Raw genomic sequence first — 17,613 nt, 5'->3', positions numbered from 1 at the left:
GCGCGGGCTCATCTGGTTTGAGCAAAGCTCACCAGCTTGTACCCAAGCTCGTTGGCTCCAGCAAGGGGTTCTCTGTCTGCTGAAGGCCCACAGTCAAGGCACATATGAGAAAGCAATCAATGAACAACTAAGGTGTTGCAAGGAAAAACTGATGATTGATGCTTCTCATCTCTCTCCAGTCCTGTCTGTCTGTCCCTATCTATCCCTCTCTCTGACTCTCTCTCTGTCAAAAAAAAAAAAAAAAAAGAAAAGAAAGAAAGAAAATCCATCTTAATCTCTTACTAGATTTTTCTTAGATTTGCAATGAGTGATAAGCACTAGATAGCAGATGATGAAGTGATAGACTATCAGGGCTAAATATACCCCTTACCTAACACCAGTTCATTAGCTAGCCACAGGAACCTGCGGCACTGATACATAGTATTTATTTGCAAATACAAAAAAATATGTGTTAAAGAGAATTTTATTCACTCCATTGCTTTCTTCCTTACATAGACATTCCTTTTACTAAGTACTGTTTTTTCCTTCTTTTCCACATTTTATTTACTACTTCTAAAGAGATTTCTTGCCTAAAATGGTGTACGTTGGCAACCTTTTTCCCAGGTTGCAATAGATTTCTAAGCATTCTGAGTGTAGACTTCAGTTTATACTATGTCCAGTTAAGTGTTACTGAACAAATAATGTAAATAAGAAATATTTTCTTAATCAATAGTAACATTTTAAATCACTTTGTATGTTTAAGTCAATTCCATGTAGAATCTCATATATTTAAGACAGTATTTATTGCTGTTTTGTTGTTTAATATTAATAACCTGCATAATGGACCTAATGTGTATATGTAGATAGTAACTTCCAGCTATTCTTTAAAACCCTAAAAGAATTGCTTATTATGCCTTCTCTGCTTTCTAAGGTCCTATTTGTAGATAAAATAAAATAGTAACATAGCCCACAGAAAATCCTTTTATTTTGGTAATATTTTTATAAATGAATATCTCTATGAATGAATAGTATTTTAAAAATATTATTCATAAGAAAACATAAGGTGTTTATAAGAGAACAGAGCCCTCACTGGGCCACATAACAATTTACCAAGTTACTTAGAACACCCAAATCACTGTTTTCCTATCTGTAAAATGGGGAGTATACCAACCTTATTTCTTGTTGTATGATATTGATTTTGTTTTGCTAATTGTAATGTTTTCTTAAAATGTTACTTTCTAAAATATAAATTATATATGAAAATATAAATATATATAAGTATGAGTATAAATGTGTGCATATAGATATGGCATACACACATTTTTTAAGATAAAATATACATACAATTTTTTTCTGAGAAAACAAAAAGTAGCAAGAGCACTACATATATTATTGGAGAATTTAGCATCAGAGAGTATACAAAAGGAAGCTGTGAAAGATAAAAATAGGCCAGTTTTATAATGATCTTAGTTGTAGCATTTTAGCTAGCTAAAGAGATAGACACACAATTTTGTTAAATGGAATTAAATTATTCATGCTCTTTGTCAAAAATGATATTATTTTTATTTAATGAAGAGAATATATCACAGTAAAATAAAAGAAACAGTTTAATTTCAATAAATACAAGGGTTAGTAAAAGTAGGTTTACAGTTGTTCATATAGGAAAAATTTCATAATAAATAAAAACACAAAATGGACATGGAGATTATTATTCTAGGTGAAATAATCCAGCAGAGAAGGACAAATAGCACATGATCTCACTTATAAGTGGAATCTAAGGAACAAAGTGAACTGAGGAACGGAATAGAGGCAGAGGCAGGGTCACAGGGAGCAGAGGGACAGCAGTCAGAGGGAAGGGGGAGGAGGGGATGGAATCAGAGAAGGTAAAGGGATTAGTGAAATTATATATACATAACACAGAGATACAGATAGCAGGACAGCAATTCTCAGAGAGAAGGAGGGAGGGAGTTAGGAGTAGAGGGGCAAAGGGGGTGTGATGGAGGACAAGGGGGTGGGTGAAAGTGTTATATTCAGTGGGACACTTGAATCCATGTTAACACAATAAATTAAAACTAATAAAAAAAAATTTTTAAAAGAAGAAACTTTTGCATACTCACACTGTAAACCTGTTTTTGCCCACTTTGTACTTCAGCCATATTAGTTTACCAAAGATCTCTCTAAGTTTAAAAACAAAGATATTGTTGCCTTAGATTGAATATTGGAGAGGTTGATCAATCATGATTTTTTAATATTATATTTTAATTTTGAATTTTATTCTCTTTTTAAAGGAAATCAGCACTCTTCCACTTTCTTCCACTTTCCCTTTCATTATTTTATTGGTTGCTTGTATTTCTTCTTTAAATTTTTTCCTTCCTCCTTCCCTCCGTCCCTTTCTCCTTCCCTCCCTTCCTCCGTTCCTTCTTCCCTCCCACCCTCCTTTTCTTCCTTCCTTTCTTCCTCTACTTATTACTATATCCTTTATAATCTCTGCCATAGTCTTTTAAATATTTTTTAAAGGCTTTCTGTTTTTTTTTTTCCTGAAAATAAGTCAGGGGACTTATTTCTTTCCCTGAATTCTTTAAGAATATTTTCCATATCCTTGAAGTAGTTTAAATGGGATATGTCAGTGTATCAACTTACCAATATTTCCAGGAATATAGGTTGCTCTTTTAATCTATAATTTTTTCTTCTGTTATATCAGAGAAATATCATATTTTCAATAGATGCTATTTTCTACTGTCTTGAGTTTACTTTTTCTGAGCAATCAGTTATATTGGATCATATTTTTCATCTCCCCGTATCTATTATTGTTCTCTAACTTTTCTATATTCTTCTTTATATCTTCCTAAGCTTTTCTTTCCTTTATGTCAATAATGTTGATTTCTTTCTTACTTAAATTTTGTTTCAGGATGTTTTTACTTCATTAACAGTTTTAAATGGGATTATTTGACCTGACCAGTGGTGATGCAGTGGATAGAGCATTGACCTGGGATGCTGAGGACCCAGGTTTGAAACCCTGAGATCACACCTTAAGCACAGGCTCACCAGCTTGAGCTCAGGGTCACCAGCTTGAGCATGAAATCATAGACGTGACCTCATGGTCACTGGCTTCAGCCCAAAAGTCATTGGCTTGGGCAAGGGGTCACTGGTTTGGCCAGAGCCTGCCAGTTGAGGCACATTTGCGAAGCAATTAAAGAACAATTGAAGTGATGGAACTACAAATTGATGTTTTTCATCTCTCTCCCTTCCTGTCTGCCTGTCTGCCTGTCTCACTCTCACTAAAATAAATAAATAATTAATAATTTTAAAAAATGAATTATTTGTATCTTAGCTTTGTAATCCCAAATTTTGCCCTATTTTATTGTGTCATCTCATTTATTTATTTTATTTTATTTTTTTAACAGAGACAGAGAGAGAGACAGAGACCGGGACAGATAGGGACAGACAGGAAGGAGATGAGAAGCATCAATTCTTTGTTGTGGTATCTTAGTTGTTCACTGATTGCTTTCTCATATGTGCCTTGACCAGAGGTGGGGGGGGGGCTACAATCTGAGCCAGTGACCCTTTGCTCAAGCCAGTGACTTTGGGCTCAAGCCAGAGACCTTAGGCTCAAGCTAGTGACCATGGGGTCATGTCTATAATCCCATAGATCCCATGTTGAAGCTCGTGAGCCTGCACTCAAGCCAAGTGAGCCCACATTCAAGCCGGCGACCTCAGAGTTTCAAACCCGAGTCCTCTGTGTCCCAGTCCAATGCTCTATCCACTGCACCACCAACTGATCAGACTTGTCATTTCATTTTTTAACTATGCCATCCATATTCCTCATCCCTTCCTCCTCTTCTTTCTATTCTATTGTAAGAGTGTGCTGTATTATAGAATAAATATGTATCTTCTCTGGAATAGGATTCATGTTTATTTTTTAATACAACCAGGACACTAAGAGGCCTGGAGACTGGTCAAAGCATATTTCTACTGCTCATTTACTGTCTATTTTAAATAAAATTACAACCCATTCTCATGTGTTCCCTATTAAGTGTGTTGTCTTTTATTCAAAGCTTCAGCAGGTCTGGAACTTCTGTTTGCCTTTGCATAGACAGTGGACGGGACAGGTTTGTCACTGCACTGCATCTGCCTCAGAGGAACAGGCATTCTGAGTCTATGAGAAAGGGCAAACATGATTGATAGTGATGACTCACAATTAATACATCTGTCTTTGAGACCAACCCAGTAGGCATATCCCTTTCTTCTTTTGGTATAATGTTAAAGGACAACTTGGAACATTTTTTCAGACAGGAGAAACTTATCAAGAACTTCATAAGTATCACACTGTGAAGTATGTAAATTTAACCTTTGGAAAAAAAGCAGGCAATGTGATGACTTGAGAACTTTAATTAGCAAGTTTCTAATCCCACCTTTCTTCCCAAGTAAGAAAGTGGAAAACAACAATAAATTTCATATGCATGTTGGGAGTTTTAAGGCCGATAAAAAAGGAATATAACCTGTAAAAGTGAATTTCTCCCTGAAAAATTTATCTTGCTGTTTTATTTCATCATTCTCCTTGGTGTGTTCAGTTCTGTTCACAATTGTTCCAAATACTGGGAGTTTTTCTTGACTCCCTCCTTACCATGTTAAAAATCCTTTTTTATCCTCCCATCCCAGGTAGGGTTTGAGAGATGGAGCAGTAGTTCTATTTGCTTCTCTATGACTTTGGAGGAAAGAAAGATTTCCAAGCGACTTTTCTGGGGCTCCCGCTCTCACTGCTCGTTCTCTTCTCTGCGGTGGGGACGTAGTAATCATTCTCAAAGTATGAGCAATGCGTCATACTTTTCTTGGTAAGAATTTGTGACATACAATGTGGTCAAAATTGCTGCTAAGCTGTACCTACCCAGAACCCATCTGCCTTTTCATTCCTAGACATCACTTTTTTAGGATTTCTGGCAAGAGACTGTAGCCTATTCTTGTTTGGTTGGTACTAGTTAACACTTTTCTTTTACTCCCTCCGTTCCATTTTCTAGATATTAAAAAAAGGAGATTCTAAGATCTATCTTATTTTCTCATTTTTTACATTGAAGATTCTTTATATAGACCTGTAAAGATCTTTAAAATAAAACAGATTGATTTAAATGTCTTGTTTATATATACTTACAATCGTCCCTCGCCATATTGTGGTTTCCTTTTTGCTGTCTCACTGTATTGCTGATTTTTAAATAGTATATATCTAATTTTGTATCACCGATTTTTCACTATATCACAGGTTTTATGTAGGTTTAAGAGTGTAGAAAGTTTTTAAGAACATAGGAAGTGTTTATAAGAATGTGGGAAAGGTTAGTAACAGTGTGAGAAAGGTTTATTAAGAGTGTGGGGAGGGTTTATAAAGCCCTAAAATATATATAAATAATAAAATAAATATAAGGTTGCCACTTCACAGATTTTCACCTATCATGTGGAGGTTCTGGAACCCAACCCCTGTGACAGATGAGGAACCACTGTATTTGAAATGATTAAGAAACCAAAACCAGATACTCACAAGTTCAAAAAAATACATCACATCATATATTCAGCTTTTATCAAAAAATATAAACAGCCTGATCAGGCAGTGGCACAGTGGATAGAGCATCGGACTGGGATGCAGAAGACACAGGTTCGAAACACTGGCTTGAGTGTAGGCTTATCTGGCTTGAGTACTGGCTCACTACCTTGAGTGTGGGGTTGCTGGCTTGAGCATGGGATTACAGACATGACCCCCCATGGTTGCTGGCATGAGCTAAAGGTCGCTGGCTTGAAGCCCAAGGTCAATGGCTTGAGCAAGGGGTCACTCACTCTGCTATAGCCCTCCACTCAAGGTACATATGAGAAAGCAATCAATGAGCAACTAAGCAGACTAAGGAGCTGCAACGAAGAATTGATGCTTCTCATCTCTCCTTCCTGTCTGTCTGTCCCTATGTATCCCTCTGTCTCTGTCACACACACATAAATATATATATGTGTTTTATATATATATATAACACAAAATGTAAGCTGACAGAATTTAGTGTTTGTTCATGACACTAAAATGTTTATACCAAATCATTAAGAAGAGATAGTGTCATGGTTAAGAAGCCACATGTCATTAATAAATAATAATATTGAGGCCACATGTCATTGACTAAATTCATCCTTGGTTTTATCTATTTTGTTGATACCATTCCAAGTACCAAAATTTTGACTCATTTTTTTTCCTACTATTTTTCTATTCTCTACTTCATTAATTTTAATGTCTATCATTTTGATTATGATTACTTTCCTTGTTCTGTTTTCTTTCCTTTCTTTTGTTTTACTTTGCTGTACTTTTTCTTTTTTCCAGCTTTTGAAGTTGAAAGTTTATATAATTTGTATTTTTTTAAAAATTGTTAATAGAGTGTTTATAGATATGTATTTTCATCAGATCATTGCTTTAAGTAATATATATAGGTGTTAAAGCTATTGGTTTTCCTCTATCGTTACTATAACTCATAGATTCTGATACATAATATTTTCATTATCACTATTTTTTAGAACTTTGTATTTTCTCATTGTATTTTGCCATTCACACAAGAATGGTTTAATAAAAGGCTTTGTGTGTGTGTGATCAGACAATGTTTACAATAGCTTCATTTAATAGAAATTATGATGTCTTCTTTGTGATTCCATACACATTCAACTTTGTAATTCAATGCATGTTCCACATAAAATTGAGAAAAGATGTATTTTCTATTATCAAGGTGTAGTGTTTAGTAGGTATCCATGAGGCTGCTTTATTTTGATATGGCCTCTGACTTGACTTATTTATGACATGGCCTGTGTTGTGCTACAAATATTGTATTAAAGTCTTTACTATGGTTTTCTTTATTCTGCCCTACATCTTCTACATCTTTACATCTTGTTTTGTATTTCAGCTTTAAGTGGTGCATAGATATTCATAATCATTGTATTATCATTATAATTTATGTATTTTTAGAATTATAGTATTATAGAATATATACTATAGAATTATTAGTACTATAGAATGCCCTTTTTGTGTCTTGTTTATTGCATTTTGCCCTGAATGCTATTGTTTGATAATAAGAACTCAACCTCTACTCTCTTATTATTTCCATATGCCTGACATGTTTATAATTTATGTATTTTTGTCTATTTGAAACAAATTAATTTTAGTATAGACTTAAGCTTTGCTTTCTGAGTCAGTCTGAAAATCTTTTTTTTTATTCAGTGAGAGGAATGGAGGCAGAAAGATACTTCTCTATGAGCCCAAACTGGGATCCACCCAGCAAACCCACTAGGAGGTGATGCTCTGCCCATCTGGGGCATTGCTCCATTGCTCAGCAACCGAGCTCTTCTTATCACCTGAAACAGAGGCCATGGAGCCATCCTCAGTGCCCTGGACCAACTTGCGCCAATCAAACCATGGTTGCAGGAAGAGAAAAGAGGGGAAAAAAAAGAGAGAGAGAGAAGTGAGACAGGTAGGGGTAGAGAAGCAGATAGGCACTTCTCCTGTGTGCTCTGACCAGGAATTGAACCTGGGAAATCCGCAAGCCAGGCCAATGCTCTACTACTGAGCCAACTGGCCAGGTCCTGAAATTTTTTATTAAATAGACTAAATCTATTCATGTGTTTTGATATGATAGATATGTTTGATCGCAACTTGGAATTTTGTTTTTTTAAAATTATTGTGTATATCATGTTATATAAAGTCTACCAGAAAGTTCTGTCCATTTCTATCACAACAAGTTTTGACATGTAAGCACATGTTTATTTGGTGCATGTGTGCCTCTCTATTTTTATCACTTAATGTATACATACTGACGTAGCAAAATAACTAAAAGTTGATTCACGTTAGCCTTATGTGTGAAGCCATAGTGTACCCATAGTCATGGGTACTGATAAAGTTCATTTATACCACTGTAATTTTTACGAATTTCAACAAGGAAGAAATGCTACAGAAGCATGTCTGTCGCATCCACCATATTCCCCGGACTTAGCACCCTCCAACTATCACTTGTTTTTGTCCTTACAAAATTTTTTGAAGGGCAAAAAATTCAAAAATGAAGAAGATATCAAACAAGCACTGGTTCAATTTTTCTCATCAAAAGATAAAACATTTTTCAAAAATGAGATATACAAATTGCCCTCATGCTGGCAAGAAATCATTAATAATAATGGCAATTATATTATTTAATAAAGTTTATTGACAGTAAGAAAAATTTGTATTTTGTTTTATTTCAAAAACGGACAGAACTTTCCGGTAGACCTTATATTTATTGTATTTTCCTATCTGCTATTTTACTTTTTAAAAATTTCTTTTGATTGATGAAATGCATTCTCTCATTATTTCTCAGAGAATCAACCTTTATACAGTATTCCTGAGTTCTTTTATGCTTAGAATTATAGAGTTGACAGTTGAAAGACAGTTTAACCTGACCTGTGGTGGTGCAGTGGATGAAGTGTTAACCTGGAACACTGAAGCCTCTGGTTCGAATCCCTGGGCTTGCCTGGTCAAGGCACATACAGGAAGCAACTACTATGAGTAGATGCTTCCCACTTCTCTCTGCTCTTTCTAACTCTTCCTCTTCTCTCTCTTCAAAAATCAATAAAATCTAAAAAAAAAAAGTTTAGCTGTACCTAAAATCCTTGACTTGTACCTTATTTCCTTGAGAGTAAAGTTAATATCCAGGTACTGTGAGCTACCCATTATCATTGGGTGCTGAACTGTTATAATTTAACTATATCTTGAAGATTTATGTTTCAATTTATAAAACATATAAAGGACAGCTTTGTTTATTTTTGGACCTTCATATTACTTTTTTGGCAGAAGGAAGAGTATAGAATAAATAACGGTATTGATAGTTATTTTTTCCACATTTCAAGGTACATCTAGATATAAAGATCTAAATCAATGTAACCAAAAATTTAATCCAAGAAAGAAATACATCAAAACAAGTATATCCCCAAAGTGTGGCAAAATTAAATCAAAATAATTAAAGCTATAATTTAATTTTTTTTAACATTTATGCATGTAATTCTTTTGTTTAGCTTCGTCTCAAAGATTACTCAGCTATAGTATCTAATAGTCCTTCTCAGAGCATGGCTTGGAAACCCCTGTCGTTTTCTAAGATTGTTTAAGTGCCTCCATCAGGTCAAAATTATTATTATTTTTGACAGACTAAGATATTCTTTTTTTTTATTGTGTTGACATTTTTATTGATAATGCAAAATCAGAAAACTTCTAATGACTTTAGCACAAATGAAGGCAATGGCACCAAACTGTACTAACAGTCACTGTATTTAATTTAAGTATTTTTTTTTTTACCATCATACACTTACTAGGGGGAAAAATTGCCAGTTGCACTTAAGGATATTTCTGGTTAAGAAGTTAAAATTTTGATAAGCCTAGACCCTTAAATACATGTCTTCCTGATACTTTGTGTGATGAAATGGGAGATAGAAAGCAATTCTGCTGCATACGAAAATACGACGGTTGACTTGAGGGAATATATTTGCTCAACCTTTTGAGTTGCAAGCTAAACTAACTTTTTAAAATTTTTTGTAAGAAATATCAGTTTTACTTGAAAGTATATCTGATAGATGAATTCTGCTATTCTCAAAAATTACCAAAGTGAACTTGTCACTCTGAAGAAACAATTGACAATTGTTGTTAATGATAGAAGTCAGCTCTTAAGTAAAAATAGAATTTTAAAAAACCTGTGTCTGCCTCCCTCAGCTTGACAACATCTCAGTATTCAAAGACTTTTTGATTATATTGATGATGATATTTACAAATATGCTTTTAATATTGTATGAAATATGTCAACATTTTGAAGACCTGCATAACTTAGTGAATTGATATTTTCCAAAATGAACAATATATGATGTTACCAATTCAATCATAGTTAAAAGACCCATTCAAAAGTGCAAGATATACTGATACAGTTTACGGTAATAGTTCAAAAAGGGCATTGTTACAGTTTGAGATTCCACATAGCCATTAATCTTTAAGAAGCTACCACTTATGAAGTTTTAATATATTATCAAAGATAGTCCAAAATTATTTAAAGATATTAAAATACTTCTCTCTTTCCAACTATACATCTATATATTTGTGAGACTAGACTTTATTTTAACTAAAACAATGTATTGAATAGATTTAATATAGTAAAATGTGTGAGAATCCAGCAGTCCTCTATTAATCAAAAAATTAATGAAATTTTAAAAAGTATAAAACAGCATTGCTCACTATTTTTTTTTCATTTTGGAAAATATGGGTATTTTTTTATTAAATATTTATGCATATATTATTGTCATTTTAACTAAATCAATAAATGCATTTTATATTTAAATTAAAAATTTTAAATTATGATATTGATAGCTATAATCCACACATAAAAAATTTCTTTGATCACTCTCCATTTTTAAGAGTATGAAGAGTTCTTGAGACCGATATGTTTAAGAATAAGAGATCTATATTTATTTTTAAAGATTTTCAATAAATTTCTACTGTTTTAAAGGTAAAAACCAAATTCCTAATGTGGCACCACTTAGCAATGTGTTATAATAACAAGGACATTTATTTAATTCCTCAGGCCCATGATATTACTTTTGTGAACACAATGTTCCTTCTCTTTAGAATGTCCTTAAACCATCCATTTTACTTTGTTAATTCTTTCTTATCCTTCTGGTTTCAATTCAAGCAGCACTTCCTCAGTCTCTCCTGGAAACATGCTCTGGTGCTTTATAAACTTTTCTTTCTAATTTTCAATTTATTGATAAAAATATTTCATTAATGAATTGTTTTTTCAACAGACAGAAAAACCATAAAACCAGTAAGCATGTGTGTTTTGGCTCACTGTTGGATCCATTCTTCTTAACAGAGTGCTTATCACAGAGTGGGGTGGGAAATAAAATTTTTGTTGGTGAATGAATACCTGAATGAATGTATAAATAGATAGAGAAAAGGGTTAATGAATCGATAATATGACCTACCATGCATAACTTCTTTAATAATATAAAGATCCACAATAAATATTGGAAAGAAATACATCTGATTCATTTATATAAGTCATTGTATTTTCCCATGTGCATTTTTATTAGTGTCTTTTTGTTCCCTATTTCTTTTATAAAGAAAATAGAAAGGAAGGAGAAATAACACACAATGACATTTAGTTGTGGTATCATTCTTGAACAAGTCTGGTAACGAGCAATTATTGGCAAACAACTTCTTGTATTTCATATGACATTAATTTTTATGAATTATATTAGAATCCCATTTTTTAAATGTATTTCTGTCTTCCTATAGTCTCATCTATTACCTCTTTTGGCCTAAAAATCTGTAGTTGAGTAATATGTATCTATTTGAATGTCCACTGTACCTCCCTTTTTACTTGCTTATCATTATGCTTTACATACTTTTTTGTGATCATATGATTTTTCAGTCTCCCGTGAGACCTTTCATTCATTAAGGGCTTAGATCTTTTTTTTCATTTATGTATCCACAGGATGCAATAAGGTATTTAGCACTCGATAAACACTCAATGAATGACTGTATGAATGAATTATTCAACTATATATTTAATAAATATTATATATTCCTTAACAGTTTTTTAAAATTTTTTCAGTTAAAACTCAGGTAATGGGAGAAATCAAGATTGCATTGAAGAAGGAAATGAAGACAGATGGTGAACAACTAATAGTTGAAATTCTGCAGTGCAGAAATATCACCTACAAATTTAAATCTCCTGATCATTTACCAGGTATCTGATTTTATGATAATGAGCAATATGGTATATCTAAGAATTCTTTAGGCATAGGTACTAAATATTTTGAAAAACATGAACTAAAATTTGAGCTGTACAAACATATCCAAAAAAATGTGAAATAAGAATTAATACCTATTATATAAAATAAGTTGATATTTTACTAGCTTTTAGCTGGATTTCTGAACTCATTACCTTGGTGATATATTTATTATACAACCAGAAAACAAATTTAAAATGCTAAGAAAATTGGTGTATCTTTTAATCCCTTTATATTGTCTGAAATGAATTGAACACAATCTGCCCGCTTTGTATAAATTGTAGGAGAGCTCTTAGTATACAATTATAATGCTTTCAATAGGACATTGTATGACTAATGGACACTTAACAAGATGAATTCTTACTTTCAGATTTATATGTGAAAATATATGTGATGAACATTTCTACCCAAAAAAAAGTGATCAAGAAAAAAACAAGAGTATGTAGACATGATCGAGAGCCTTCATTCAATGAAACTTTTAGATTCAGCCTAAGTCCTGCTGGACATTCTCTTCAGGTAATTCTGTATGATAAAGTTACTATTTAAGCATTTTTATTCATACAGTATTTTTTTTCCATTCAACTATTCAGTATTTATAAACGGATCATTTCTTATGTTACATATTACACGTTAATGAATTCTTTTTTTGTTTTTTTCTGAAGTTGGAAACAGGGAGGCAGTCAGACAGACTCCCACATGTGCCCGACTGGGATCCACCTGGCATGCCCACCAGGGGGCGATGCTCTGCCCATTTGGGGCATTGCTCTATTGCAACCAGAGCCATTCTAGTGCCTGAGGCAGAGGCCATAGAGCCATCCTCAGCGCCCGGGCCAACCTTGCTCCAATGGAGCCTTGGCTGCAGGAGGGGAAGAGAGAGACAGAGAGGAAGGAGAGGGGGAGGGGTTGAGAAGCAGATGGGCGCTTCTTCTGTGTGCCCTGGCCGGGAATCGAACCCAGGACTCCTGCATGCCCAGCTGAAGCTCTATCACTGAGCCAACTGGCCAGGGCCAAATTAATTCTTAAAGACATCTTCCAGGGGCCCTTTACGATTCCACAGCCCACTCACCCCATCCAATTCACTACCAAGTCTTCTCTATCCTGTCGTTTATTTTATGGAAAATTATTTCCATACTCGATGCCACTAATCCCCTTTGGGTTCTCATCTTTGTTACTCAAGTCATTTCAGCGCTGTACTTGGCCTACTTGCCAAAACTGCCTTACCCTTTTAATTCGTTTCACCATACTGACGGCTGGCCTGTCTTTTTAAAACACTGGCCAGGTTACATTAAAGCCCCTCAATCAATGACTCTTCCGAATCCTCTAAGGTGAGTTTTAATGGTATTAATTTAATCTCATCTCCTTGTATACCTTTCCAGACACTATTTCAGTCACAGCAAAATCTTTTTAACTATATTAAGCCTTCAATCCTTTACTCATATTTTTCTCACCTCCAATAAGCCCTTCTCAATCTCTCTTCCTCCATCACAGTACTCTACATCTTTTAATGTAAACTCAGCCCTTTACTTATGAACCTAGATGTAATTCATCATACCTTACTTATATAACATTTTGCTTATCTTATTAAACAACCAATCCCTATCTGCCTTGTACAATAATTTATAGATGTCCCTGTCATTGCTTGTATATGATCAGCTTCTCTAGGTCAGGGCCTGATTTTCAATATTCTTTGTTCCACAGCCTAATACAAATGCTTGTACATAGTGTGTCTTAGGTAGATGAAGAGATAAAGAATAAAAGAGGAAAAAGGAGGAGGAAAGTAAGAGATGAAAAAAATATGAGAAGAGAGGACCATGGTACAGGCACTTAAAATAAAATCCTGCAGTAGAGACACATATAAGAGATATTACAAAGCAAAAAGTATATTGAGAGAATTAACTTACATTAGAGTGAAAGAGTTAAAGGAGACCGGAGTCTGTGTGAAAAAAGTCTCATTTACAGAAATAAAGTAGTTCGAGAAAAGACTGAGAAAGATCACAAATTTATTGAAATGTGGTACATTTGATAAGACAGGCAGAATCCAAGGGAAAATATACAATGCCATTTGAAATACCAAAACCAGAGACCAAAGAGGATAGTCATAACTAGAAATGTAGATTTTGAAGTCAGAATCATAAAAGTAAATTTTTAACCAAGAGCAACGAGAATTCTGAAATGAGAGAGAATTGTCGAGGGTTAATAGTTAGCTCTACTTAATGTTTTCTATCTTTCAACTGTTTTCTAAAAGGAAAAAAAAAATTTGAGTCTGAAATTCCCTGGAATTGTAACTAGTAAAAGTCTTGCACATGACAAGAAACTGTTTTGGAAATGTATACCCTAATAAACTCACCAGTAAACTCAATGACAGAAAAAAATCAGTGTATGTTCTTTTTACCTTGTGAACTCATTTTTTTATGTTTATTTTATTGACTTTAAAGAGAGGAAGGGAGAGAGCAGGACAGAGAACTCATTTGTTTACTTAGCACTCAAATAGTTTTATATTTGAGCTATTTCATTAACTAGTAAAATTGTACCTGGCAAAGTTTTATTTGTTTTGTTTCTTCATAAAACTTTCCATCAGTTTAAGCATAAGCCTAGTTAGAACTAGCTGGGAATACATGTCCTATATAGAATTCTCATATCCTTCAGGTTGCATCTTTTCCTCTGGGAAATGTTGATGTGAATTAATATTATGCAAATCATTTGAGGAGATTCTTGTTAGTTCACTTATAAGTATGCCTGCTACTACATCTCACCTCACCCTTTCTTGATTGTGTGATTTCTTTGATGATAAAATGTTCTTAAAAGAAGTTGTAAAATATACACATGTATCTCTAATTTTGGCTCTTTTTCTAGATTTTACTTTTCTCCAATGGAGGGAAATTCATGAAAAAGACCTTGATTGGTGAAGCCTGTATCTGGCTTGACAAAGTGGATCTCAGAAAAAGAATAGTCAACTGGCACAAACTTTTGGCTAGTCCTACTCAAACCCATTGAAGAAACTTATCTGCTCAGGGTATTGAAACTGCACTAAATAATCTCAAATCAAGATTATAGATGGACACTATTGTACTAAGCTATGTTTTCAGGTGTAAACATGAGATGAGAAACAACAGGCAAAAACATCCTTAAAGCCTTGAGAATGTGTTGTTGTGGAACACAGAAAGAAACACAAATCAAAAAGTTTTATGTATCGAAAGCCAAAAAAAGGAACTCTGAGACTGGATTTTTTGCAGCTGTCAAAACAGTGAGAAAAACTGTGATTACTTAATGCAAAAATCTTTGAGTAGAGTTGAGCTAGAGCTAGAGCAAAAGGCAGAGGTTCAAAGGTAAAATGTTTCTAATGCAGACAAAAGAAATCCTTTATGCAAAATGAATCTTGGTTGAATGGAAGGAACTAATGTAACAAATCTGTTTTCAAAAGTCCAAAGCGTTTTTTTCTTCAACTTCTCTGACAACTTCCTGTTTTGAGATTCCTATATAGGATATACCTACAATATGTATCCAAGACTGGAAGTAAGGTAGTTGTGTTAATAGGAAAAAGAGAACTGAATATGTAGAAATTCTGGCTTTTAGACCATATTGTACAAGTTTTCTCTGTGTCTATATGTTAGAGGGGTGAACAACACCAATTTTGGAATCCATGTTGTGAAAGCACATTTGTATAATTTTAAATAATGTGAAGATAATACTAAATAGAAATGGATTACCTTTATCTAGAAATAAAGCCAAGACTGGCTAAAAAAGAATACTGCACCACAAAATTTGGGACCGTGGTTGAAAACAAAATCTTCATAATTTACCCTTAAACCAAGACATTTTTGATCTACATACCAAAAGACAGATTAAATTGGTATGTTCCAGGAAGCATGATAATTTGTCCTTTGTGGATTTGCAAATGAAAATATTATCCCACATATTTCATTTCTCTTGAATGATGTATTGACAGAACGAAAAGTCTTCCTCTGGCAAACAAATTATATTAATCTGTAACATTGATTAATTAAACTGGTGTCATTTTGTGGTGTTTCATAACTTTTTTCCATAACACATCAACTGATTATACAATGAAAACCCTGATACCAGACTCAAATTCTCTCTCTGCTTCATTTTCTTCCTTTATTGACAATATCACAGTAATCAAGTTCACCTATGTTGGGAAAATATATGAAAAGTCAACATTATCTTGAGGTTAAAACATAATTTGAGCTGTTTTAATAGTATAGAATAAAAGGACCAATGTCTAAGTCATTAAAATGAAGCATCTTCATCTCCATCAATGAACAACATTAACAAAGAAAGTAACAAAAAGTTGTAGAAACACACTCAACTGGGATTAAAAAACCTGGCTTTTCAGGTCTTTATTCTGCCACTAACTGTGTCACCTTGCACATGTCAGTTGAGCTCACTTTTCCTCAGTGTTCTTATTTATAAGATAAAAAAGTAAATTACATATTCCTAGCCTTCCTAAGGGGATGTTAGAATGATCAAACTAAGTGGTTTATGAGAGAAAATGAAAGCACATTTCCAAGTATAGTTTTATATTCATAAATGAGGAATAGTTATTATGCAGCTTTTTATTTTTCAAATTTTATATGCAAAAAGCATCCTCCTACCCAGGAACACACATTAAGAGCTGTATATTATCTCTAAAACTTTTTTCTTTAAAATATTAATTTTTATTTAACCTGAAAAAATGGTGAAGAAATAAATTAAAATTATTTGCAAATTGAGTTATTGTAAATTAAAGAAATTTTACTGAGTTTATTCTCTCCCCATATCCTACCCAAAAATTAAATTGCTTTTCAGAACATTCTGAGTTTAAAAGCTGCTTCTGTATTAAAGGATGAGGTTTCAGTGGGTTTAGAGAAATCATCTCCAAATATATTGTTTGGATATTGAATCTCCTCATTTTTAAAGAAAAACATACTTTAAATTTGTGAGGAATTTATTAACTGTAAAATATTTAAAAAATAAAATATTTTCTAATAAATCCCAGGTTATATATCTTTATTATATTCATGGGAAAACTATGAATTCCCTCTTCCTCAATCTAAGAAAGATAATAGTCATTTATTCTCCCTCTATTTATTATCCTTCCTCCCCTAAATATACCATGTCATTTACCATTGATATTTCTTTAAAATGAGCATTCAGGGAAGGGATCACTAAAGAATTGATATTGCTAAGATTTTATTTTTAGAGACAACTGTATGTGTTGATGGTTGCCATGGATATTTCCAGCAGAGGTTAGCACTTTAGGAACTGATAATTGGGGAAGAAAAGGGTTCAGAAAGACCTCCTTCTGACATAAAAGGCTCTGCTATTTTCCCTTAAAGGAAACTCGGGCTCACCTTAGGGCCCTCTTCTACAGTCAGGTACATCCAGGGGTATGTGTGAGGGATTGTATAACCAATTAGTTTACTTCATTCCAGTTGCAATTTCTTTTAGAATAATGCAAATGAAGGTGCCACCAAAACAAAGTTCGTCCCTTGGTAGCTATTTGGCCTATAAGAGTAGGAGTCTTTGATTCTAGCTGCCGCTCTGTTACAAGGAACTGGTGATGAGACCAGGTCAATCGAGAAAGTTAACAACAGAACTTCTTTCTGCACCAGCATCCCCCTTTAGAGAGCATAAGATCCTGCCAAAGTGTGCCAGGTGTGCAGCTAACCAGACTCCTAGGTTGTACTGGAATTATTCTATGCAACACTGATCCTTACACGAATGCACTTCTAAATGATGTTAAACCCTTCTAACAACAAAACTATTTCTTTTTTAATTACAAATAGGGCTCTTGGTGTTTTTTACTTTTTTGTATAGATTACAGCACAT

General features: G+C 33.6%; 1 protein-coding gene across 2 annotated transcripts in view; it reads left to right on the top strand.

Annotated features, from left to right (window-relative positions):
• Nucleotides 1-16,708, top strand: part of PCLO (piccolo presynaptic cytomatrix protein) — a 455,471-nt gene extending 438,763 nt beyond the window's left edge. For both annotated transcript variants that reach the window (XM_066354350.1, XM_066354349.1), the window contains 3 exons: nt 11,607-11,741; nt 12,155-12,300; nt 14,638-16,708. In XM_066354350.1, coding sequence (XP_066210447.1) covers nt 11,607-11,741; nt 12,155-12,300; nt 14,638-14,778 — 422 coding nt within the window. In that variant the 3' untranslated portion in view covers nt 14,779-16,708. The remainder of the gene's footprint in view (nt 1-11,606; nt 11,742-12,154; nt 12,301-14,637) is intronic.
• Nucleotides 16,709-17,613: the final 905 nt, after the last annotated feature.

Source organism: Saccopteryx leptura, chromosome 12 (genome assembly GCF_036850995.1).
Source record: "Saccopteryx leptura isolate mSacLep1 chromosome 12, mSacLep1_pri_phased_curated, whole genome shotgun sequence".
Classification (NCBI taxonomy): Eukaryota; Metazoa; Chordata; class Mammalia; order Chiroptera; family Emballonuridae; genus Saccopteryx; species Saccopteryx leptura.
This window is presented reverse-complemented; position numbering and strand designations above follow the sequence as displayed.